The 26,657-nt window shown below is 36.7% G+C and overlaps 1 protein-coding gene across 1 annotated transcript in view; it reads right to left on the bottom strand.

Moving 5' to 3' along the window:
- Window positions 1-688: 688 nt before the first annotated feature.
- Window positions 689-26,657, bottom strand: part of DNAJC10 (DnaJ heat shock protein family (Hsp40) member C10) — a 36,395-nt gene continuing 10,426 nt past the window's right edge. The window contains exons 6-23 of the mRNA XM_077830216.1: window positions 26,391-26,522; window positions 25,197-25,290; window positions 24,832-24,909; window positions 22,848-22,891; window positions 22,317-22,454; window positions 21,222-21,311; window positions 20,345-20,458; window positions 18,985-19,099; window positions 14,857-14,984; window positions 14,421-14,537; window positions 12,942-13,043; window positions 12,186-12,341; window positions 10,708-10,841; window positions 8,793-8,846; window positions 8,012-8,159; window positions 6,222-6,341; window positions 4,692-4,811; window positions 689-3,558 (exon numbers count right to left, since the gene is read on the bottom strand). Coding sequence (XP_077686342.1) covers window positions 3,547-3,558; window positions 4,692-4,811; window positions 6,222-6,341; window positions 8,012-8,159; window positions 8,793-8,846; window positions 10,708-10,841; window positions 12,186-12,341; window positions 12,942-13,043; window positions 14,421-14,537; window positions 14,857-14,984; window positions 18,985-19,099; window positions 20,345-20,458; window positions 21,222-21,311; window positions 22,317-22,454; window positions 22,848-22,891; window positions 24,832-24,909; window positions 25,197-25,290; window positions 26,391-26,522 — 1,896 coding nt within the window. The 3' untranslated portion in view covers window positions 689-3,546. The remainder of the gene's footprint in view (window positions 3,559-4,691; window positions 4,812-6,221; window positions 6,342-8,011; window positions 8,160-8,792; window positions 8,847-10,707; window positions 10,842-12,185; window positions 12,342-12,941; window positions 13,044-14,420; window positions 14,538-14,856; window positions 14,985-18,984; window positions 19,100-20,344; window positions 20,459-21,221; window positions 21,312-22,316; window positions 22,455-22,847; window positions 22,892-24,831; window positions 24,910-25,196; window positions 25,291-26,390; window positions 26,523-26,657) is intronic.

The raw sequence follows: 26,657 nt of genomic DNA, 5'->3' as shown, positions 1-26,657 counted from the left end.
AATTCCATGATGTGGGGCAGGGGAGGGAAGTTTGCTCTGTGTAACATGAGAAATTTGACAGGCTTGACCTCATTGATGGGGGGAGTGATAGCTCAGTGTTTGAGCATTGGCCTGCTAAACCCAGGGTTGTGAGTTCAATCCTTGAAGGGGCCATTTAGGGATCTGGGGCAAAAATTGGGGGATTGGTCCTGCTTTGAGCAGGGGGTTGGACTAGATGACCTCCTGAGGTCCCTTCCAATCCTGATATTCTATGACTTAATACCCTGAGTGTCTTCAGCAGCTGAAGCCCTGGAGAGTGCTGGTTGTGCTCTGGCTTGACTGAAAGACATTCCATGGTCTCCAGCCAAAGAAATCCTTTGCACCTCAGGTATTTCTCCATCCTGTGGAGCATGAGTGGTGGATTGAGAGTGAGACAAGGGGCACTGAATGTTATTTAAAAAGGAAACAGTTGAAGAATCATCAGGGCTGGGTATCCTAACATTTCCACAGAGGGAGAAAGCTATGGTGTTGGTGGAGTAATGTTGCTGGTGGGGATGGGTAGGATTCAAGCTTTATTGTATCTGTTTCTTCAGAGGAGAGGAAATAAGGAACCATTGAACATCACTTCTTAAATCAGAGCATCCAGTTTATATACGAATCATGATTCATCTTCCAGTTTATTGCATATACAAAAAGGCTATTAGGTGTGTTCTTTTGAAGAATTTTTTAATGTAAACACTACACTTTAAAATATCAAAACAGCAGTTACACAGTTTATTTTGAAATGCCTGCTTCTTCTGTATTAGAGACCATGTGGTATTTTAAATTGTCAGTTTAATTCTCTATGCAAAATTTTTCCATTTTCTCATTTTGTTAGCAGAGTTCTTCAGCATCTCCATTTGTTTTCACTCTAACAGCAGAGCGACTGGTTCTGACTCTTCCCGATGCTTCTTTGAGGGCCAATATCCTGCAATTTATCCTACAGCTTGCAGAATCAGGATCTTCTTCTTTAGTGATCTTGCTATTGTAGGTGTCCTGGACAGTGCATTTAAACTATTGATTAAATTATAGATTACTAGCATAAAATTATATCTGTGATATTAGCAATTGAAAGTAAATGGGCCTTAAAAAAAAGCAAGCTAAATAATGTAAGAATAGTATTTTGCACAGATAGAAATTAAGTCTAGGCTTTGACAGTAAGAATTGGCAGACAAATCAGTTGCCAAATAAAACCTTACAAAAGTCTTTGAAAACATACAGCATCCTATAGTAATTTTTCTAAACCATAAGCATAAAGAGATCTATTGGAGGGTAGAAGAAAAACCTTCAAGACCAAATCCCTAAAAATGTAAAATACAGTTTATACAATATATTTTTTTTTCATTTCATGTCTTGAAATTATGCTATTTCAGAGGTGTGGTAAGAATCTTTCCAGACTACAGACTTCTACACAAGCTCCTTCACATCAAATTAAATCTTAAACCATTTTTTTCACTTTACTTAGACAAATTACCTCCTCATTGCCCATTTTGTATTTCTTCTCTTATACAAGGTGAGGTCTCATATCTGTAGACTTCTTGGGCTACCAAATACTGATATTCTGTGGACTGGACACTTCTGATGGGCACAACAGTATCCTATTTCCATACTATCAATACAAGTTTGGAAGGACTAACATGGGAGGGAATATTATTGAATCTGTATGTTCATTTAAGAAAAGCCTAAGTGTTAGAAGGGCTACAGTCCAACTAAGCCAGTTGGTTCTTATGGTCCTATTACTTTAATCAAGAAGAATGCTGTGAATTCTTCATACTTATTGTCCTAACATTTCTATAACTATTAATTGCAAGTCAAGGAAGACTGTCCAAACATCTCTGTTACTGTTTGTAGTTCTGCTGGAATGAATTTCGAAAAATATTATCCAAGAACGTATAACTATGACATCCATTGCTTTCTACCTTTCCTCCAGGGGATGAACGTGAGAAATGAGGTTGCAGTTAAACAGGCACTGACCAAGACAAAAGAGCTTGACTGTTTTGAAGTCACATAAATTTTAACACTTTCCTGAGTGTGGAAGGGTCCTTGATAAAAGAAACAGATGTACTACTTTTTTGGGGGGGGTCTATGGCTGGTAATATGTATTAAATATCCTGCAAGCAATATAAGTAACTGTAAACATGGGGTAAAAAGTATTTGAGTTTGGGTACCTCAGACTGGCGAGAGTCACTTTTTGTTTTCATGTGTGTCACGCTCTAATTTATTATATAAATTACTCAGTGAGGACAGGACCTCTTAGGAATTTCTGATGTACTAATCATTATGGTACCTACAGTAGGTTCAATCATGCCAAAGCTGGGTGGGTGGGTGGAAACGGGGAGAAAAACTCATATGGCAATGGCTAATGTATATTTTAGAAAAGAGTAAATCATTTCAAAGATAGTGATCTTTTCAAAGAAATTTAACTTACAGTAGACAGTTTTTGTGGACTCCAGTAAAACTGAAATGTAAAACTATTTAAACATTGCTAAGTGCAAATGGTGCATATAGAATCCTTTGTCGCATACACAATTTTAAAAAATAACTCAAAGAATTACCTCAGTGTCTACATGAACAATGTTAAATGTCCATTATGAAATAGTCAAAATTCAGAAGGCACTTGTACAAAAAAGGGAAATATGCACTGTGGGTCAGGACCATATTTCATGATGAAGATTTTCAAAGGTGTCTGGGGGCATAGGGTTTGACAGTGGTTATACCAAAACAAGTTAAAAAGATGTGTCCCACGTATTCATCTGAGTTAAAGATAAACTGGAACAACTTTACTATGAAACAAGCTGAGAATTCTATACAGGATACTTCAGTGGTATAACACATTTGTATTTGAGTTAAACATTGAGTTTTGAAATCCTAATGTGGTAAGATGAATTTAGGAAAAAAAAGAGACAAAGCTCTTCAAAACTTTTGTCACCTCAGCTGGTAAAATATAGCAATATTCTACTAGAAAGGTGATTTGTTGATTCTATAAACTTATCCAACTACGGGTTGCTTGGTGAATTACTACAAAATTAAAAACCCAAAACTAAACTTCCATCATGAGATAAGATTATTTTTCCTTCACATTGATGGCAGACGATTCCTCAGTGTTCAGGAAGGGACAATGCACTCTGCTGTGTGAAAATGAAAGTTTGGCTGGCTTGATTACATGCTCGTCCACAGGTTGAATGCAACATTTGTGTGGAGTGTGAGGGAAGAGATGTAATACAAGAGGGTAGATGAAAACCAAATAGCCTCCACTATTGTCTAAGCCCTTGATTAAGAGACACAAACTTCAGCAAGTGGGGCAGACACAGACTATTCCCAAATTCTTGTAATCCCTACACAACAAATAGAACAACTCCCGCCACAAAGTTTTATAGAATTCATGTGGACAAGCCTTGGTGTCCATGAATTCAAACTAAGGTTCATTTCTGTTTTTCCTATCATGAAATTAGTCTAACTTATATTTTCATCATGGTGCCTTCTATTTGTCACAGCTTCAGTATACTCTGACTTTTATCCTCTTCAATATCAGAGTTCATCCTGGTAATAATAATAATAAACAAAATTACAATCCAAAAGTACTGATACTCCGTTTTTTCTTCTTCTTCACACCAGTAATTTTACATTTTTTTGCACTAGCTCTTTAACACCGTAACTTGGCTGGACAAACATTTAGCAAACTCCAATTTTGACATTTAATAATTTAATATTTCTTTCCTGCTGAAACACAGAAATATTAGTCTTGGGCTAATATCCCTCTGTACCTATGTCCCCTTGCCTGCCAGGCTCAGGGTAAGTCTACCCTCCAGTGCAAGACCAGGATTCAAACTCTAGCTCAAGACTAATTTCCCACCCTCTACAAACAAATCACATTGACTTATGGTCCCAGAACCCTATGGGGTGGAGGGTCTTATTCCGAGTCAAGCTGGAATCCAGTGTTCAAACCCTATTGCTCTGCAGTGTAGACACAGCCCCACTGGACTTGTGCTCTGGGAGCCTGCCCAAAATATCCCAGAATACCATGGGCTGACCTTCCTTGTCCTCTGGACTGTCAAGTCTGGTGGACAATCAAGTTTTCTCTCACTGCACCACTAGCAAAGGGCTAGAGAGGACACATTTTGGGAAGGCGCTATGAAGTCTGGGATATGGGTGGCTGGACTCAGGCCCACAAAATGCAGTGGACACTGGAGCCCCAGGTTGGGACCCAGGATTCAACAATTTCTAATCTAGGGTTACAAATAAATGTAGATGCTCAAGCCCTAGGTTAACAAACCCAGGGTCTGCTAACTCTAGTTCTACTAAACTAGGGATTACGTTGCAGAGTAGGTATACCCAGTATAAGGGGCTTGGCTAAAGCACACTTTTCCAACTAACCCCAGCTAATGAATGGCCCCTTGGGATGGTCCTTTTTACATTGCATTCAACTTTGGCAGGAATAGTGCAAAAATAGCCTCAGGGAGGATGTAGTAACTGGTTCTGTGACAGTACCACTGAACTGTGCTGTGACCATCCAAACAAGCAGAAAAGCTGACTCAGTAAATACTGTAACTAGACCAAGACTGCATATAAAAATACAACATTTTATGGACATAAAGATGAAAGGCTATCAAGATTCTTTAAATAGCTATTCTTTACATTAATATATGTCTTCACAAAGGCCACAAGTTTCCTACCTTGTTTCTAGAAGATTTTTTTCTCTTTCCTTTATTTTTAAGGACGGCTAATCTTTCAGTCAGAAGATCAGCTATGCCCTTTGCATCTCTGCTGTCTATATGTTCTCCAAGAACATTTCTCTTTAAAAAGAGGGAGAAGAGTAAATTATTATCACTTCATGCCTTCTCTACTGAAGAGAAATGGATCTGGTGACTGCTGGATGAAATTCACACCCATTCTGGAGACAACTGCAAGGCCCTATGCAGTACTCAAATTCCCAAATGAGGTGACTATCACCCTTCGGAGAGAGAAAGAGGCATCTGTAAAGTTTGTGCTTTATAAAATGTCAACTCCCTCAGTAATAATTACTACGGAGTTCCAGTGTGTGTAAAACATGCACATTAAGGAAAACTCTAATGCTTAACTAGAATATTTTTGATATGCATATTAAAATATTTACTCAAAATATGAATACATATTTTAGAAATCTATCACTTTGTTACCTACATTCAATAAATCTCTTACTGCAGGTTTGATCTGACAAACTCTCATTCAGAGAGAAATCCCGTAGAAGTGAATGGAATTACTATGTGAGTACAGACTAGTTACAGGCGTAAGGATTTGCAGAATCATGCTCTTAATATTGCCCAATAGAGGCTGTTTGTAAATGCAAAGTAAAATTGAAAGAATCAGCTTTGTCATTAGAAAGTATTGAAAACTGAACACTTTTTCTTAAACAAAACAAATAATTACAGATCTTGAAATAAATACAGTAGCTTGGAAGTTTAACAACAACCAATGATTTCTAAGGAAAAAGGTGACTTTCTAGAGATGGAAAGCTTTTTTTTCTGGCTGAAAAATGCTGATTTGTCAAAAGCATGATATTTGGTAGAAATGTCACTTTTGACTGAAGTTCATTTGGAAAGAAAACTTGAAAAAATATTTCAATCATCTCAAAACAGAACATCCAAATTTTCAGTTTTGACACAACTTTGTTTCACTTTTTATATAATACAAAATAAAAATCAAACTCTGAATGAAATGTTCTGTTTTATTGAAGCAAAGCATTTTCAACTGGATCAAAAATGTTTTAAATTTTGTTTTGCAGGAAATTTTGAAACGTGATGCTTTTGTTCCATTTAGGAGTGAAAACTTGTGACATTTCTCACTAAATGAGAAATCTAGTGCCCACTTAGCTCTACAATTTTTCCTTACTTTGCACTATCAATTTGTCTAAATAGCAGCTTCCTTTCCCATCAGACACAATGACTATTATCTCTCATTACACTAGTGTTTTCCTGCTACAGAAATTCCAAGTATCATTAAAAAAGCATCAATTTTTAGTGTTTCATTTCCTTTAGAAAGATTAGTTTAGGGAATAAATGTTAATACAATCTGAAATAAGAACTATAATACACTTCAACATTTAATTTCCAGTACAAAATTAAGCACAATATAATCTTAAATAGTAGCGGGGCTAGACCAGTTAAGCAGCAGTACTTCCCCTCATTGGTTCACACAATGGGGACACTATTTAAACTAATATTTACCTTTGCTCCTTGGTAGGGATAAAATTTAACAGTAGGGTAGGCTCTGATGCCAGCCGTCTGACAAGTATGAGCATAAGCTTGACAGTCAATTTTTCCAGCTTTTACTTTTCCTTTTACAGTCTAAAAAAGAAAATTGTTTACTAGAAACCCCATTAGAATAAGCAAAGTTCAAAATTTCCATGTGACTCAGATAACTTGTTATAAATTGGAATTGTACAAAAAACACAACATAAAAATATGGTATAGAATATGTCCATTTATTTTACCAAGTGAAGATAAAGGGTAAAATTAAAAAAAAATACTTTAAGTCCCAGTTTTAAAATTAATGTAGGCACTTGGAAGCCTAAATCCCCTTGATTTTCAGTGAGACTTAGGTTATATCTATAAATGTAGAGTAGGGGTGTAATTTGCAGTTTGTGTAAATGTACCAGTGCAAGCTTTAATTTACTTAGAATGCTAAAAATATGAATGAGAATGCGGTGGTGTAGGCTTCTGCATGGCTGTACAAAGAGCTGAGGTGCGATTTAAAAGTTTTGAAAACTCTGCTAAACAGAGTGAAATTAAAAAGCAAAATCTTTATTCAGACTGAAAGAAGAAAAACCGTAAACAAAGAGGCCTGAATAACACTTTTCAAATGGAAAGACCTAGGATGAGAGCTGCAGACACATAAAAACATCCATAAAGGCTGCCTTCTGAGTACCCCCTAATAAGCACCGAAGCAGGAGCATGTGTGCCAGGCATATGGGAGAGGTGTGTCCATAGTGGCACCACAGTCAGTGCTGCGGCCCATGGGGCAGCCCCAGGAGATGACTGTAAATTAGTTAGACCCCCAGAACTGCTGGAGTTGCTGCATTTTCTATAGCAGTCCTGAATCTGGAGGGCGCAAAGGTAGCTTAAAACCACTTTAGCCTCCCCTTAGCCTTGGTCTGCAAGTTCTGTGCTGCTCATTTTGAAAGGCGTAGCACAGAATCTCATCCCTACAACTTTCAAATTTGTGTTTGTCTTTTGGAGCTCAGTTAGGCACAGCTGTCACCAATTTGTCTCCCTATGAAGACATGAACTACTGGGACGCCTTTCTTATATACCAAAGGAAGGCAAAAGCACTGAACAGAGACTTGGGTTTTGTTCTTTTTTCTGCCACCACTGGTTCTGACCTTAGACAAGTCCCTGAATCTGCCTGTGCCACAGATTCTGATCTGTAAAATAAGGTACTTGCCTACTTCACAGAGGTAATGAGGATAAACTCATTAATGTACATGAAACACTGACATACTGCGGTGACAAACACAAGTGGACTGGCAAGACCTATTTAAAAATCACACGTCCCTCTTCCCTGTAATGGAAGGGGACCATAATTTCTCTGATTTCTAAGTATTTAAAGTAAGTAAAGTAAGTAAATAAAAAATTAGAAATTATGGTCCCCTTCCATTACATGGAAGAGGGACATGTGATTTTTCTAAGTTTAGAGAAGAACTTCTCTCCAGTCACATATGCAAGTACTTAATGGTGCTGAGGAAATAAACTGAGAGGGGAATAAAAGACTTGTCCACATAACTAATTACTGTGCAGCAAGCTGGTGCACTGCAGATTCACACCATGGCTTGCTGCCTGGTAACTCACTGTGTAGACATGCCCTACAATTTATAGTTTTGAAATAAATATTTTACTTCATGGCAGTGGCATATAGAACTACTACTCAGTCTACTGATGAAAAGCTATATAAGAAGTAGGTATTATTATTACTTATCAGAAGCAAACTAACTGCTGGTGTCAATAGGTTAAAAACTTACCCTAGCTAGCACCTCAAATTCTGGAGCAAAATTTTGGCAAGGGCCACACCAAGGAGCATAAAAATCAATGACCCAATGATCTTTCCCATGCAAAACTTTTTCTGTGAAGCTCTGAGGTGTCAGATCTACAGATACTTGAGGTAAATATCTGGGGAGAGAGGAAAAACATTTATAATAAAATTAAAAACCTTAAATATATTTAAAATTGCAGTTACACTGCAGAAAGCTTCCAGAAATTAGAGAACAGCTATAATGAAATGTAAATAAACACAGTAATACTATTATGTTGAAAGGCCCTTTAGTTTACATGAGGTATAGGCATCTAAGCATTATCTCATCCCTCCTTGAACCAAAAACTAAGGATGTTGTCTAATTTGAGTGTGGGGAGGGCAGACCTGTGTCCATTCAATATGAATGGTCTTTTCTCATCAATAGAAATATCTTCTTCCTTTCTTCAGAAGACCTGAACTTGGTGCTTAGTCTGAATCTGGGAAGTCAAAGAGCTGTGTTCCGAGACTACAATAATGCTTTATATTTACTGTGGGTTTAGGAACGTGACGCTAATGTGACGTGTTGTAGGAAGCTAAGAATACCTTCTCTAAACAATGCTTTTAAGGCTTGAGCCAACAGAGTACAGAAATTCCTGCATCTGTTTTATGAAGCAACATATCCATCTATCTAGGCATTTCTAATGCTTTGTTTCCATGGCATCTGGGTGCCAGCTTCTCCTAGACACAACCATTAGGCTAGCTTGTGAACAAATTTTAATGTAACAACTCACCCAAGTGCCCAGCTCCTTAACGAATACGAATCCCTGTGCCAACCATTGTAACTACTATTAGAGAACACACAAGAAAATACTAATTATACAATAGCTTGAATAGGTTTGAAAGACTTTGTAGAGGTGTTAAATCTGAACCCAGAACAACCTATTCACAAAGGTTGATATAAAATTAAGTTGAATGCATACATTTTAGAATATATTTCTACTATAGTTCAGATATTGAAAAAGCTATTTTAATTTCAAATCTGAATAATACAAGTCAATAATACACATTGTAAAGTACTGGAACATGAAGAGAAGGAAGGATCGGTCCTATGTTATGTTAAATTAAAGGAGATTAAGGTAAATTTAGTACTTCAGTCAAATTGACTTTTTGTCAGCTAAAAAGGCTTGTGAGCATTGTGTCTTTGGTAATATTTCCAGATAAAGTTTCTAAATCTAATATAGATGGGACAAAAAAATAGCACATGATCAAGTGGAAAACACAATTAAGTAAAAAAAACAATTTTAACCTATTTTACAGAGAACATTTTATTATTACAATGGAAATATTTTCAATTAATTTTACTTTTCATTCTATCAACTTCTGCATTTATCTCAGCTTGGTAACCCAAAGGTTTATTATTTGAACTGTAAATACTGTAGGGGATTGTTTGTTTAAAAACATCTTTCACTGGAATTTTCACACAAATTAGTGAAACTAATAAATCATAGGCTGTGAGAGTTTATTTCACAAAAATATAAATTCACAGTCAAATCTAACCAAACAGTTCTTAGTGGCATTTCTTTCCAGGGGCACTCTTTATCCCCAGAGTATATTTTAACATATTTCTTAATTACAAAATCTGCATTATTAAAGATTGAATTTTTTTTCCCAAAAAAGGAAAATAAAACACCTCTTCTGGGGCATTTTAGTGCTTTGGGAGAGATTTATATAAAAGAAGAATAAAATCAACTTTCATCATAGGCGGTCCAACAGTCAAAGCTTCAACAGCCTATTAGGCACCCCTCAATACAGTCTATATAATTTACTATCAATGAGCATTTGATGGAACCCTTCAATTGTATAAATAATCATTAGTCTTTCCCAATTCAGTTTAATCTCTTACTTCAGTATTCCATTTGCCTCTGAGGTGCCAGGGTCAGAAATGTAAAGTGTTAGATGTTACAAAGCTATCATGTATCATAAAGAATCGGAGCACTGTTACAAATTTTTTTTTTTTAAATGGTCAGATTTCACTTTCCGTAGCAGTAGTATTTTTCACTATTTAGCATTTTTCTGTCAGTGTCCCAAAGAAATGGTATGGTGAATGTGCTCACTGAACACGTAAGGTCAAAAGTTCTATAATGTTGATATCAGACACATGCTAAAGAAGGTTATTTATATATAATATCTACACGCATACTGATCTGTTTTAAAGGTCAGGTTGCACTGAACTATGCACCGTGAGTTAGAGCTATTGATATTTGCTGCAGAAGACAAAGGACTGGAAAATTTAAGAGTCTATGGCACTGTTCTGTCTGAACTACGTATTTTGGCCATTGACATGGCAAAGGACTAATTGTTTAAAGTTATGTAATTCGTTTTTATGTTACTAATGAATACGCTGCTCATGAAAACCTCTGGCAAACTTAATAATAAAACACAGGAATCCCAAACAATTATTTAGATAAACTAAATTAATTTCTTGCATTATTTTAGTATTACAAAACTGAAAAATCTCAGAATGTGTGAGAATAAAATCATTCATACTATACTTGTAAACACTTATGAGTTTCCAGTGGCTTTGACTTACCATCTGAAAGATACTATTTTCCCTCCCAAGCCCTCCTTAATACATTTTGAAGATAGCATAACTCTTGAAATACAAATCATGACGTATTTTCCAAATGTAAGCAGTTATTCACTTACTAGTAATGACGACCTGTATTTGATTTTTGAGGAAAGAGTCTTATTTCAGGATATCCCTGTACATTTTCTTGGTGACAGAAAGAAAAATATTTTTGACAATCCATACTGCCAACAGTGATTAATCCATTTAACAACTGAAAGAAAAAATATTGCATTTTCCAGTTAGTAAAATCACTCTGGGATCACATTGAGGTTAGTTCATGGCATATGAATCTTTGTCAGAGATGAATACTTCAAAATTCAGACATCAGCGTTTATTGCAGTTCTCACCTCTGGAGTACTCAGCAGGTAAAAAGCAAAAAGGCTGATTTTTTTTTTTTTTTTTATGATAACTGTGTGTGTACAATCACATACATACTTTGCACATGAAATACTATGCATGTAGTAGAACCCCTATTTTATAAACAAACTGGAGACAGACATTCATAATAATCAAAACATTCATAAAACTGGACATCTCAAAATTATAGTAGGTACAGTACATAAGCTGCAGGATGGTGCTCTGAATTGCTTTTTTTTGTCCCTCTAAGCTCTGTAAAGCGACTTCCAATGCACTGACGGCACTGGCCTGTGAAGGGATGTCAACTTGTTCTTAATTGACATCACTTTTGTTATGGGGTCCCTCATACCCTGGTTGGGGAAAAAGCGTTCATATAACTGACTGTTAGTACGACTCGTGTTTATGAAAATCAGTATTATACTGTACATGTCCAGAGCCATGATTAGTCTATACACACTGCTAACTGGCACCAAATGGTCTCAGGACTGCACAAAAATCAAAGATTTGCAATACTATTACACAAATGATTACACAGAGCAATGGCCATGCAAAGTAAGCACAGACCTGAATACTGAAGTGTGTATAGTTCAGATCACTGAAAAGCAGACTTAAAACATCCTGGAAATACTATTTAATAACGTGAATTGAAAAAGCCCTCAAAGAATATTTTCAGGTTTTTTAAAAAATATAAATAATGTTTAATTAATGTTTTATACCTCAATTTGAAATCAGAACCAGATCCCGATTCGTTCCTCTAGGTGCTACTTAAATACAAATAATTATAATAAGCTATCCATTAATGAAGTTAGAGGGGAAAAACGGCTATGGTTACTTAAAGCCATTTATGATCCAATGTACATAAATGTCTTTTTTTTACCTTTTTTATTTTAAACACAAATACCTAGTCACCTTATAATTCACAATATATAATGAATTAATCAAACTTCAAGGAAAGTTATTCTAAAACTTGTCAAAACTTGTGGGATTATGGGTATTATAGGACGACAGTAGCAATGTTCAGGAACTTAAAAAGTTGGGACAACATAAAACTGCCAAGCAGGAACTTATTATTTGTCCATTATATTAATCACTCATTTTTTTCCACTTATGGTAACTTCTCTAGGCCAATTTATTGAACAGTCTCAATACTTCTATTAAATAGGACATTTTAAAACTTGGAATGTGATTTCCATTTTACCCTGGCCATCCTTTTCCATTCTGGCATTAAAGCCTGGCAAGGCCCACACCATGGAGCATAGAAATCAACCATCCAGACTTCATCCCGCTTTCTTTGTTTAACTAGTGTACTGAAAGTGTCTGGTGTTAAGGAGACCACCGAAGGGTTCATGAGATCCTGAAATACACAAATAATGAGACTTACATTTCACATACAATTAAATTATCCTGAATGTGGCACTATCAAATACAAACTGACTACATAATACTACCATGCTCATCTCACTAATGAAGCTTGTTTGTCTTTAAGTATCAATAACTCAAAAATCCTATAAATTAACAGCCTTTGAAGAATGGATTGAGAGGGTAGAGATCTGCACCTTATTTCACAAAGGTGATAAAACTATTCACAATTTTAGGTACATATATTGGGAACCACAGTCTCTGAGCACTCTCAATAATGAATGTATTTCTCCTCCCTATAAAGTTAGGAAGTGTTATTAACACCATTTTACAGGCCGGGAACTGAGGCATAGAGACATAAAGGACGTGCTCAAGGTCACAGAGAAAGTGTGTAGCATAGCAGGGAACTGAACCCAGGTCTCTGAATTTCCAGACTACCACTCAGAAGACCATCCTTCCTCTCCCTCCACTCTTTCTGATTTTAAGAACATCAGGATAGCTGGTTAGAAAAGATACCTTGGAATGTTTTACATCAAAACAGCATGTATAATGTGAATTCAGGGACTGACGGTGTCATAATGTGAGAGTCACATACCTCTATAAACGCCAAGATCTGTTCAGCTGAGTGATGCCCTTCATATTCATGAACATTGGACTGGTTGAACACCACTGTTGTTGGGTAAGCTCTAATGTTATGCTATTGAAAAACACAACAACAAAAGAAATTGCAAAGAATGTTCCTGGTTGCTGCCAATCCATTAAGGACCATTGGTACTAATGATCCATATTCTTGCTAGCCAATTTGCTTTGCACAATACAACTCTTCAAACTTTTAGATAATATACTTAATCTTGCCTTAGCGGGGGGGAGAAGGGGGATAGACTAGATGACCTACTGAGATCCCTTCCAGCCCTACATTTCTATCATTTGTTGGATTTTGATAAATGGGAGTTTGGAAGGCCTAGAAAAGAGTGGGGTCTCCAAACCCTAATTCACAGTGAAAAGGATGCTGGCTTGTTGAAGAGGCTGTACTGTTGGAGTTTAAAAGCTATCCCACACTCCTTTCGCTGTGCTCATGGTTAAGGGAACAAAATTACGGCTTTTTCTAAGTCTTCTGACCTGTCCCTCCTAATTCTCTAAACAAACAAACCAAAAACCTTTATTTGAAGTTTTCAGCTGTACCACTCCCCAACCTTCAGGTAAAACAGCGTGTACTGTACTAGTAACTGTACATTAATTTTGCTATCTGTAAACCTAGATTCTTCAACGATTTAAGTCCTTCAGTATCAGAGGAGTTGCCAATGTACACAATCTTTAAGGCTTTCAATTCTATGCCGATTTCCCCATGTATCTTACGACTTTAAATTTTTCACTATAAAACCAGAAATATCCTGGTTAATTGTGCATATGTTAGGAGATTACACCAGTTTGACTATATATATATATATATATATACACACACACACACACACTTTTTTTTTTTAACATCTGTTGTTGAATTCAAGCAGTGCACATATATAGAAAAGGCCTAAGCAAGTAAAAAGGCAAAAATGCTTAGGAAAGCGCCTTCTTAAATATGTTGACTGGTCCTGCATTTCTTGTGACCTCCAAAATTCCTGATTTGTACTGCAGACAAAAGCAATGCACATTACAAAGCAGCTGTAGGCTGGCTGGGAACTTGAACTCTCTGTGGCATTCTGAAAATGGTGCTCCATCAGCGTAAATTGCTCTGTTGTTTTTATCTCTCCATGTTCAAAGCAATAATAGGACTAGTGTATATTTTGTAAATAGATTAGGAACGAGTAACTGGGTCTGTGCTCAATCATTTCTCTCTCAAAAGGGAATAATCCAACACTGGAATTCAAATCTTTCCTGACCACTAAGGAGGCCGGACAAGACTTTAATCTTTTACAGAACACATTTTAAGTTTACAGATTTTTTTAAAGAGACCTGTATAGTTTATTCCCTTGAAAAAAGCCTTGATAATGGAGCACCCTCTTTGGATGTGTTTTGAAATTTTAACTACAAGAAAACAGAATTTATTGAATAAGACCTTTTAATACTTGCAGCTTACCATGTTGCAAAGCCCTTCATGGATTGTGCAGTCTAGTGTGCCAAATTTAAGCTGCCCAATAAGGTGCTTTGATGCTTTTCTCAACTCTGGCAACAAAGCTCGACATGGAGGACACCACTAAAAAAAATGCAAATCATAATAGTACTGTTAAAATAAAGCAAAGAACATATAACTCTCCTGTAAGCAGTTCTCTGCAGAAATATGAATACATATATTGTCTCTCAGTATGCCAAGCAATTTGTGTGTGGTCTTGACAAACAAGACTCCAATAAAGGATAAAAACATCAATGTAGGAATGGTGCAACCTTGGATTAATGAATTATTATGGTGCTCCATGCTATAGAATATCATCTTCAAAAACAATGCTGGTATTTTAATACAATATTTACATATTTTAGCTAAAAAGGGAAAAGAAATATAGCAATCTAATACTTACAGGTGCAAAGAAGTCAACAAGCCATGGTTCCTTCTCCTTGCCAGGAAAATTCTGAGGCCCAAGTGTGATAACATTAGAGTTTACACTCTCCTTGGCGAATGCAACTATGTCATATAGGATCATCTTCCCTAAAAATACCCACCGCAAAAAACCCACTGTTATTCTTAATATCTATATTCTTATGATTACTCAATATTCATTTACCAAAAAACAGGAGCATGTTTCATTAACAGTGTATGATTTGTCTTATTACAAATGTTATACCAGAGATCAGGCTGAAGAGCTGGTAAATGCAAACTTTGTCACTGGCCACACTGGTTCTGATTCAAAGCCCACTGAAGTCAATGGGACTTATTCAATTAACTTAAATGGGCTCTGAACAAGGCCTTATTAAATAAACTGTAAAGCTATCATCTTACCTCAACTTATGTAAGCATCATTTCACTAGTCTGCTCAGTGTAGGTACCAAGTATGACAATGCATGTTGGATATTTGGATAAGAAATGCTTAAGGCATAAAATGTCTAGCCAGGATAAAATATAAAATTAGTGTTCTTTGTGGAAAATGCTTTCTGTTTTGAAAATGATTGAGTTGAAGAAACTCAAAGTAGCAATGTCTCAGGTCACAGCACAGTGATGATGCAATTTAATATAGCTCTCACTCAGTTTAGATAGATGAGACCCTCAACATTACCCTCTCATAACCAAAATAATAACTAGGAGAAGTACAAGTTGTGGCAAAGGTTGTAGATGCCACCTATTCTGTACAAATTAAAAGGAGCCATTCTGAAGAGACGATACAGATATCTTTAAAAACCTGCAAGGAAAACGTTAGATGAATTGGCACCGACTGCAGTCATACCAGCATTAAAAATAAGATAAATTCTCTTTATGCTGTTTGCATCTTATATAGAATTTGGCTACAAAAATGTCATACCTATTTGACAGGAGCTCTAATGGTCCCTTCTAAAGCAATGACTTTAGCTCAGTAGGAGGTTTTATCAGACTAAGTTTCTGGTTGAGATCTTTTGTGTGCTATAAGAAAAGGAGTACTTGTGGCACCTTAGAGACTAACCAATTTATTTGAGCATGAGCTTTCGTGAGCTACAGCTCACTTCATCGGATGCATACTGTGGAAACTACAGAAGACATTATATACACAGAGACCATGAAACAATACCTCCTCCCACCCCACTCTCCTGCCGGTAATAGCTTATCTAAAGTGATCATCAAGTTGGGCCATTTCCAGCACAAATCAAGGTTTTCTCACCCCCCTCCAAAAACCACACACACAAACTCACTCTCCTGCTGGTAATAGCTCATCCAAAGCGACCACTCTCCCTACAATTTTACCCCCCCACCCCCATACACACACAAACTCACTCTCCTGCTGGTAATAGCTCATCCAAAGTGACCACTCTCTCTACAATGTGCATGATAATCAAGGTGGGCCATTTCCAGCACAAATCCAGGTTTTCTCACCCCCCCCACACACAAACTCACTCTCCTGCTGGCAATAGCTCATCCAAACTGACCACTCTCCTTACAATGTGCAGATAATCAAGGTGGGCCATTTCCAGCATAAATCCAAGTTTAACCAGAACGTCGGGGGGCGGGGGGGTTAGAAAAAAACAAGGGGAAATAGGCTACCTTGCATAATGACTTAGCCACTCCCAGTCTCTATTTAAGCCTAAATTAATAGTATCCAATTTGCAAATGAATTCCAATTCAGCAGTTTCTTGCTGGAGTCTGGATTTGAAGTTTTTTTGTTGTAAGATAGCGACCTTCATGTCTGTGATTGCGTGACCAGAGCTTTGGATGAGCTATTACCAGCAGGAGAGTGAGTTTGTGTGTGTGGTTTTTGGAGGGGGGTGGGAAAACCTGGATTTGTGCTGGAAATGGCCCACCTTGATTATCATACACATTTTAAAGAGAGTGGTCACTTTGGATGGGCTATCACCAGCAGGAGAGTGAGTTTGTGTGGGGGGGGCAGAGGGTGAGAAAACCTGGATTTGTGCTGGAAATGGACCAACTTGATGATCACTTTAGATAAGCTATTACCAGCAGGAGAGTGGGGTGGGAGGAGGTATTGTTTCATGGTCTCTGTGTATATAACGTCTTCTGTAGTTTCCACAGTATGCATCCGATGAAGTGAGCTGTAGCTCACGAAAGCTCATGCTCAAATAAATTGGTTAGTCTCTAAGGTGCCACAAGTACTCCTTTTCTTTTTGCGAATACAGACTAACACGGCTGTTACTCTGAAATTTGTGTGCTATGCTCTTCATGCTTCAGAGCCTGAAAGCCAGATCTTCAGCTGGTGTAACCCTACATAACCTGTCAATTGAATTTGATGAAGCTACACTGATTTACATGAACTGCAATTCCAGCCCTGAGTCTATACCTAAATTTTTACAGCATTTCAGAATTCTTTAAAGGGGACACTTCAATATTATAGGTTTGGAATTATTTACTGGTGGGCTTTGGAGGAACTAAGCATATATGGCAAAAGTGGCTGTGACTGAAAGCACCCCTGTATTCACACTCTGCACACTAATGTAGTAAAACTAATAACTCACTCGTCAATAATATCATGGTGAAATGTATGTAGCAATATTATATGTAAAGTTATGACTTCCCGCTGTATGTTGTTAGCACATATTCAAAACCACACAGCCCTGCCTAGACAAATGTTGTTAAACAGGTCTATCCTAAACAAAGGAATGTGTGTTTACCTCAATTTACATATTAGTAGTAAACAGCATCGTCAAGACACTAGGAGGAGAAGATGGCAGGAAACAGAACAATTTGCATTTTAGCAAATGCAAATGGAGGAAGAAAGAGCATGGAGCCTCCTTTATCACGAGACACCATGTCGCCTTCCGCCTGCTGCTTTGGATAAAGTTTACTTTTTGGGGGGCAAGAGGATATCCTTAGAAGAATACATTTCAAAGATTCAATGACCTATAAAAGAAAGGGACAGGTACCCCCAAATTCTCTCTTTTACCTAAGACAAAAGCACCAGAACCTTTTGGGCCTCTGGGACAGATACTGATCAAGGAGAGAGTCAGCCACTATCTTGCTGGAAGACTGTAGGTGAGAAAGGCCATCTTACACAAAGCCTTGAACCAAAAGTTGCTAGATTTAGTTTTAAATGCGTATTTTCACTTTTATTTGCTGGTAACCATTTCTAATTTTATCTCTTATACTTGAATTAACTTAAAATCCTATTTTTTTAAAATCTAAACCAACCCAGTGGTATGAACTGTTTGATAATTCCAGTTAAGGTAGCAAAGTATTGCTGTTGATGATTCCAGTTAAGGTAGCAAAACATGACTCCTTAAAAGGGTAACAAACCTTAATATCCCTCTGATAGTTCCAGGACAGGGCTAGACATTTCAGAAGATGTGTTTTTGAGAAAATTCAGGGCCAGGGACTGTGTTCACTCATCATCCCAGTAGTTAACCAAGGCTAGGTGAAGCCAGTGGAAATCTGTGGCATTGCAGGCAGTCCAAGGCTGCCCAATACATAGACAGAATGCATGCTTGTTGCTAACTGTGGGACTTCCAGGCAGAGAGCCAGTGACAAGGCATTATGAGGCATTTGGGGTTACAGGGAAAGAGGTGATACAACTCTTCACTGGTGTTGATTTCACCCCATAATGTGACAACAGTGGGTGGAAGCGAAATTAGCAAATGGACACATGTAAAATAAGAGATCAAGTCCCAAGATCCTGAAGCCAAAAGAGTTGTGCAAGCAGCGTGATCAGCATATGGGGAAGGGTGTGTCTTATGTCATTTTTCAGCTACCTTTGCCAAAGCAAAGAGCTGCACTGATCAGCTTCAGAAATTCCCATTCTTATTCCAAGGCTGTAACGATGTCTTTGAAATAGAGGGAGTACTAAAAAGTGAATAAGTAGGAGGACAACCTTTTGGGGTTTGAGGATTGCTTACAGAAGAAAAAAGTATACAGAATAATATAACTCAAGACAATAGGCAATGTTAAAGCAAAATTATGATGTAATATCATTAGAATTGTGAAAACAACTGTTCTGAAAAACAAATTCAGTTTGCAAAAGACTTCACCTAAAAAAATTACACATTATCTTAAAACTTCTGTCAGTTTGCCTTACCATGATGAATTTCATAATCTTCAGTTCCCTTTCCTTTAAAGACTGCTAGACATGGCTGATAGACATACAGATTACTGCAGACACTTGGTGAAGAAAGGCAGTCAATCTTTCCAACCTATTATTAAACAAACAATAACATTTGGGTTTTTTAAATAAGGGAATCTAATTTATTTATATTAGTATATTTGGAAAGTTGACATAAATTAAGATGCTTTTCCAAAATAGTACTTCCTGTCCGTTATAAATGCAATATTCTTTTATAAGTGCTAGTGGTCTTTGATCCTAAAGACTGATACGATGTTTAAGGTGTAATACAATTCATACAGATGTATTATGTACCGCAAGCACAATTAGGTAGAGAAAAACTTCTAAAAACAAAACAATTTAATATTGCGACACAGCTAATCACTGCTAATTCTTACCTCAAAGACAGGTTTAGGGAATAGAAACTAAAACAATCCAATTTCTTCCAAATAAAATATCAAGAGAGAACAGAGCATCTGAGATAAATACTAGGGGACCAAATTCTGCTCTTAGCAGAGTAACTACTGAAGTCCATGGAAATTACTATGAACTTGCATTAGAGAACTGTATGATCTATGGTGTTTAAATATACAAGCTTCCCCTGGTTACACGGGAGCTATTTTGAATTACTTTTAAGAATGAAAGTTAATTTAGTTCCAGCTTCAAGCACACACAAATATAATTATAAAATCTTTGTGGGGTAAATATTTAAAATACTGTTCAAGATTTGCAAGGCTTTTTTTGTTTGAAGTAGGTCTTCATTTTCTGTAAAGAAAAAACTGCACTAGGTTTATCACAGACATATCTAATGTAACTGTTGAAATGAGACAAATACAGACTACAACCAGTTTTCAAACACAAGTGCCTAACCCATACGTAGGTACCTAAGTCCACTCAGGTTTAGTTAATGTGCAGCACATTTGATATTAAATTCAGTGGAAGCTGCTGAAGCTGCAAGTGCCCAGGACTGTGAAAATCCCTTTGATTTAGACATCTAAGTCAGGACTTGGGTGCCTAACTTTGCACACCCGAGTTTAAAAATTGTGGCCTACAGCAGGAATCACCTATCCAATGCAACAGTCGGATACAATAAGGAAGGTTAAGGAGAATTTGTGTTGTAATTATTTTCAGTTTTTATGTTTTAACATACTCAAGTTCTACTTAATGGGCCAGATTTTGTTCTGAAATCAGTGGCGTTACCCCAGATGTACACAGGTGTGAGAGCAATATCTGTCTCAGTACTTACAACTGATAGGTGATAATAAAGAAGATAACATGAAACAGCTTGTTAATGGGAAGCTAGGGTGCATAATGCTAAATAAATGAGTATTCTTACCTGAATATGTTCATCTTTAAGTAGAAAATTCAGTTTTTTAAACTCATGCACATTTGACTTGTCACTCTCACCGAACTGAAAGAAAAGCAGCCATCGGTGATGAGCCACATGGTCCTTAAAATGGGAAGCAAATGAGAGAGAAATGCTTATCTTCCAGTTTCTACCAGTTATGTAAGTTAAATCCATGTTTTCAGTCATGTTACTGTAAATCAAATGCTAAGCAATTCACCAGAACCTAAATCCTTATCCAATACACATTGCATTGCCCTTCGAAACGATATAAATGTAACAGCTTTTCAATAGAGCACCGCGCTAAGAGAGAAAATCTAAAAACTACTTTGTATATCTTTTTAATCTTGCTTCCAACTTGCCTCCCTCATACTAGATCAAAATAGCTAAACTTTGCATTCTCTCTTGAAAGCAGTGATACTCAGACCTCAGTTGTTCAAGAGCCAAAGTAGCAATCAACATTACCCAAAGGAGCCACAGAAGTGTGAATTCATTGTTTCATTTACTGTACTACAATTAATATTTAACAGTATGATGGGAATATTTATTTTATATATACTCATTCTCACAGCAAATAAGTTGTTAACTTAGTGCAAGATGATAACTTATCGGGTTAATAACACAATAAAAGCATCCTGATTGGTTAATAATTAAATCAGTGTTTTAACATCATGTGCTGCAAAGAGCCGCAGGCGACACATTAGAGAACCACTTGCAGCAAACATTATTATTAGCCTAGTGAAAGGAGACTGAGGCTTAGGGCTTGTCTTCACTACCAGCCAAATCGGTGCTGCTGCGATCAATGCAGCAGGCATCGATTTAGCAGTCCTGGTGAAGACAAGATAAGTTGATGGGAGAGGCTGCTTACCTCTAATGAGGCTGCAGAGAGCATTTCAAAATCTGGAAGATGCTGCATTACTTCCAAATATATCTCTTTGGCATCCAAGGAGTTAAGAAACTAGAAGAGAAAAAAGTCACTCTAATTGTATAAAATGTATAAACATTAACCTGATTGTCGTTGATTAGCAATCCTCAACAGAATTAACCTGATTAGTTCTCATTCATCAACTGAAAAATGCTGTTAATCAACATATGTTACTTGATTCGAACCTCCCTTTAATTGCTGGTTTCAGAGTAATTGCTATTACAAGAACACTATACTCTAAGCAGTCTGCTGTTTTAGGCCCAGATTTTAAAATGTATTTAGGCACACTGTGCTCAGTGTTGCGACACCAGAGTCTCATTTTTAAAAAGTGATTTAGGCACATAGGAGACTAAATCCCATTGTCTTACACACTGCTTTTCTCCCCATCCCCCGCACTAAAAACACAAAATACCGTGCTTTGTCAAAATGAGTGCTAAAACAAAGTCATGGCCTCAACTCACAAAACACTTTCTTTGGCAACATGTCTCTATTTTACTGTACTATTTGTATAGTTCAGATCACTGTATTTCTGTAATTTTGCAAACATCAGGAAGTGCATAAGAAGTAGTAACTCAATGCTGGTGGATTTAATGTAGCTCCAGTGATTGTTACTTTCTCTTCAGGTTCACTTTTGAAGAAGGGCTTTGGTGGCCGTAGCATGAGAGAGAGGGAGAGTCATGTTTCAGATTGGTGATTTTCTTGCATAAATTAAGAATATTAACCTCAAGACAACTGAAACAAGAGTTTAAGGTGATATGGTAACAGGAGAATAGCACAACACAGCATATATCCATAGTGACATGCAGTGCAAGTCCATTTTCACTGCATGTAGGCCACATTTTGAGATTTTAAGAAGGGTATCTAGCTCATTATATATCAAATTTACCAGTAGCACATAAGTTAAATGTAAAACTGGGAACAAGCATTTCTCAGTGTAATAAATTCAATTTTGTTTGATTGGTGAATGTTTATAATCCACTTTCTCATCACCACCACCACATTGTATGTAGACCCAAACTGTTTAAAAGTAACTCATACCAAAACACCTCCTTTCTCTTTATTAGTTAAGGTGGCTCCAGGTGGAAAGTATGCTGTAGTACTAGATGAGATATCCAAATTATCACAAAGCTCACCCTGGGTGGCACAATCCATCCAGCCTACATTAACAAGGCCTTCCTAAAATAAAAAAGCAACAATTTGATAGTGTTATTTTGAAACTCAAAGAAGAATTTCTGCAAATACAATAGAGGCAACTAGCTACTTTTTTTAGGAGATGTGGGGGGGAGGGAGGAAGACTTACAGGGAAGCACAACAATACTTTGATAGTCATGTACTCTAATTTAGGAAATCCTTTAAACATTTAGTTCCATTATATCATGTCCAATAATGAGATGGCTCTCAAACATAAAGCTGATTTGAAAACAAACTGTTTGAAAGTTATTGGGTGAAATCTTGGCCCCACTGAAGTCGGTGAGAGTTTGCCATTGACTTTTATGGCATCAGGATTTCACCTTTCGGAATTCTGATTTAAATATAATGGGTAACATCTCCAAATGAAATACTGCTTACCAACATGCCAGCTAGTTTAAGGCGCGTCTGGGAAGTCAAACAATCTGGAAAATGAAAATAATGATTTACCATTAAACACAAGGCTTTAAATGATCAAGTAATTAAACTTACTCTAGTTTAGAATTTTTCTTCTCATCACCAAGAATCCCAGGAGGAGCAGGCTACAGTTTTCCCATGCATGTTTGCTAGCTTTTTAAAAACAAATTTTTTTTTTGTAGCTTTTCAAGTGAAAATCTTGAGAAGCTACTTCCTATGCGATGACAATTGTGAATGAAAATATTCTATAGTGGCTTAATCGGTAGAGAATTCCCTCATTTTGAAATATGAGCAGTTGTTTCACATGGCTTATGATTCCTGCCCTTGTAAACTGATTCTCACCTGAGCAGTGTTTTAAAAATATCTACCTATGTATCAAATTTTGTCATAGAAAGAGATTTCATTGGAATTATTAGAAACCCCACAAACATTTCTGAAAAGTACTAACTTGAGAAGATAACTGAGTTTTTGAAAAGGAAATGCAGTAGATTTAGTCTACCTGGTTTTCAGTGCTTGATACAGTTCCACAAGGGAAATTATTAGTTAAATTGGAGAAGATGGGGATTGATATAAGTATTAAAAGATAGATAAGGAACAGGTTAAAGAGGAGACTACAATGTGTCATGCTGAAAGATGAACTTTCAGGCTAGAGGGAGATTACTAGTGGAGTTTCTCAGGGATCAATCCTGAGACTAATCTTATTTAACATTTTCGTTACTGACCTTGGCCCAAAAAGCAGGAGTGTGCTAATAAAATTTGCAGATGACACAAAGTTGGAAAGTAAGGCCAAAATGGAGGAGGACCAGAATATCATACAAGATCTAGATGACCTTGAAAACTGGAGTACTAGAAATGAGATGAAATTTAACAGTGCAAAGTGCAAGGTGATGCACTTAGGGACTAACAACAAGAATTTTTGCTATCAACTGGGGACTTTTGAGTTGGAAGTAACAGAGGAGGAGGCAGACCTGGGTGTACTGGTTAATAACAGGATGACTATGAGCTGCTAATGTGATGTGGCTATGAAAAAGGCTAATGCACTCCTAGGATGCATTAAGTGAGGTATTTCCAGTAGAGACAGGGAAGTGTTATTGCCTTTATACAAGGCACTAATGAGACTTCATCTGGAATACTATGTGCAATTCTAGTCTCCCATGTTTAAGAAAGATTAATTCAAACTGGAACAGGTGCAGAGAAGGGCTAGAAGGAGGATCAGAGGAATGGAAAACCTACCTTCCTTATGAGAAGAGCCTCAAAGATCTTGGTTTGTTTAGACTAACCAAATGAAGGCTGAGGAGAGATGTGATTGCTCTCTATACATACATCAGAGGGATAAATACAAGGGAGGGAGAAGGGAGTTTATTTATTTAAAAAGTTCACCCGCCCCGTTTTTTATTATTTGATCATCAGATCCGTAGTTTGCGATATGCAAACTTAGGTTGTGCAAGGGCTACATAATGCCTAAAATATTTAATCATTATTCAATCTTTTTTGCATTATGATTGGAGAGGGAAAGTCCACCACTCCCACCAATCCAGGGCCAATGAGCAGGGATGCTGCATACTTTTCTCGTATCTGATGTTGCAGCTTATGAGCTGTAACAGCAGCCAAAACCTGTCTGTGTCAGTTGCATGGGATGTGGGGGCTACTGCAAAAGTATGGATCCTATGGCAAGGCCTCACTGTGGGCCCAGGACAGAGGCCAATCCTGTCACACATTTAGGGTGTGGAAGCACCACTGTATAGTTCCTCCATTAATGTTCCCTTTCCCTAGTAACCCTATAATGGGGCTTAAGTGGTCCATATGGCCTTGTGCTGGCCTTCCACACTGTGTGAATTTTACCCCACTAAAATATTCATTAGAAGCAGCAGCAAATATGTCACTGTCAGCAAAAAACAAAAGAGAATTGTATTCTCTTCAATCAGTTTGCCTTATTTAATAAATTTACCTCCACCCTCAGCACAGAAAGTGATCAGCCAGCCAACACCAGAGGCAAATGAAGCTTGAATAGCATTCACAAAATTTCCTATTAAAAAAAAAGCACAAAATCCATATCAATTTCTGTTTGATGTTTTGTTTTAAATATGAAAAATTATGGTATGTAAACTATGAAATGAACATGCTTATTAGCACAATTACAATTAAACTATTTTTTAATTTCAAGTATTGTGTGTGTGCACATGCACAAATTTCAACCTTGAGTAAGAAATACTGGGTACACACACTCAATTAAATGTATATATAATCCTGGCAACACCTCCTTATCTTAAAAAACAAAATAAAAAGATCAATAGCCCAAACAAGTTACATTACCTGCCCATAACTCTGTCACTGTGCTTGTGACATACTGCATGGCAAAACTCATTAAACTTTCCTTTGATCTGTCTCCATAATATTTTACTGGATTCTATAAAAAAAAAAAAAAGTGTTAATGCAAAATTTAACTTATAGAAATCATTACACAGTAATTGATAATTGAAATTATTATTTATACTGCAGATGGACCTTGACCAAAATCCTAGAACCACATGCTTTCACCCTCCATCCCAAACTTTGGAGTTCAACTTTAAATTTGAATTTTGTGACTCAGGCCCTTGTCTAGTTTATATATGGCTTCCATTCAGTCCAGCAATACCAGGATCATAAGGCCTCAGAAATATCAGTTCCCATAGTCATGTCTATTCGTTTAAAAGAAGTGAGTATTGTGCCAGTCTTCTGTGAATATACATCTCCTCTACTTTAACCTTCTCAAAAGTTTACACATTCTCTCCACTGTAGCATTATGTGCTGAATGCTCAATAACCAGACTAAGTAGCATGCAGTACAGCACATTGCTACAGTGGAAGAAATTTTGTAAAAATAACATGCAGGTGTCTTTTAAAGGAATATTCTTAAAGTTTCTTAAGTTTGAAGCAGAGTATTGCATATATTTAAACATTATCCTACATTGTTGGAAACTCCAATACAGAACTGTGATAGAGGGCAGTGTGGCTCAGTGGATAGGGCACTGGTCTGGGTGTTCAAAGCCTTGTATTCAATTCCCGGATCTATCACTTACTCATTGTATAGCCTTGAACAAATCATTTAACCTCAGTGTCTCAATTTCCCCAAAATGGAAGAAGTGATACTTACCCTCTATTGCAAAATGATTTGAAGAGAACTGTTTGAGAGGTATTTATTTGTTTCCTCACTTAGTTATAATATAACATGATCAAAAGTGAAATTGGCTAGAGTAACTGGGCTGTTCATGGTAAATGAAAGTCCAAATTTTTTTTTTATAAAAGAAGAATTAGACAATTATAAAGAAAAATTCTTTATCAGTATAGCATCAATGATAAAATGTATTTTAGTTTAGTATTCTTCCTTAGAATTCTTTAATTTATTTTAATTATTTTTATATAATATAAACACATAACAAAACACAAATACATGCACGAAATGGAAAGAGCATATAAACGTCCATTATTTACAAAACCTGGAAAAAAACAAAAGAGTGTAATTACTCACCATTCCAGTTTTGAAAACATAGAGACTTGGATAACTATTAATTCCTTTGATCCGACAAAGCATTCTGTTATCACCACAATTTACAGCTCCAATGCGTATTAGTCCATCCATTTCTTTAGCAAATTCTCTCCACTAAAAAGGAGGGGACAAAAAAGAAAACTTGGGATATTTTCCTTTGAAAACAATTTTCAAAATTCTTCTGCTGTTGGCTTCTTGAATCAATGCTGTTTTAGGCTTTGGCTTCAGCATTCAAATGAAACTTGACAA

This window comes from Eretmochelys imbricata, chromosome 11, assembly GCF_965152235.1.
Source record: "Eretmochelys imbricata isolate rEreImb1 chromosome 11, rEreImb1.hap1, whole genome shotgun sequence".
Lineage (NCBI taxonomy): Eukaryota > Metazoa > Chordata > Testudines > Cheloniidae > Eretmochelys > Eretmochelys imbricata.
This window is presented reverse-complemented; position numbering and strand designations above follow the sequence as displayed.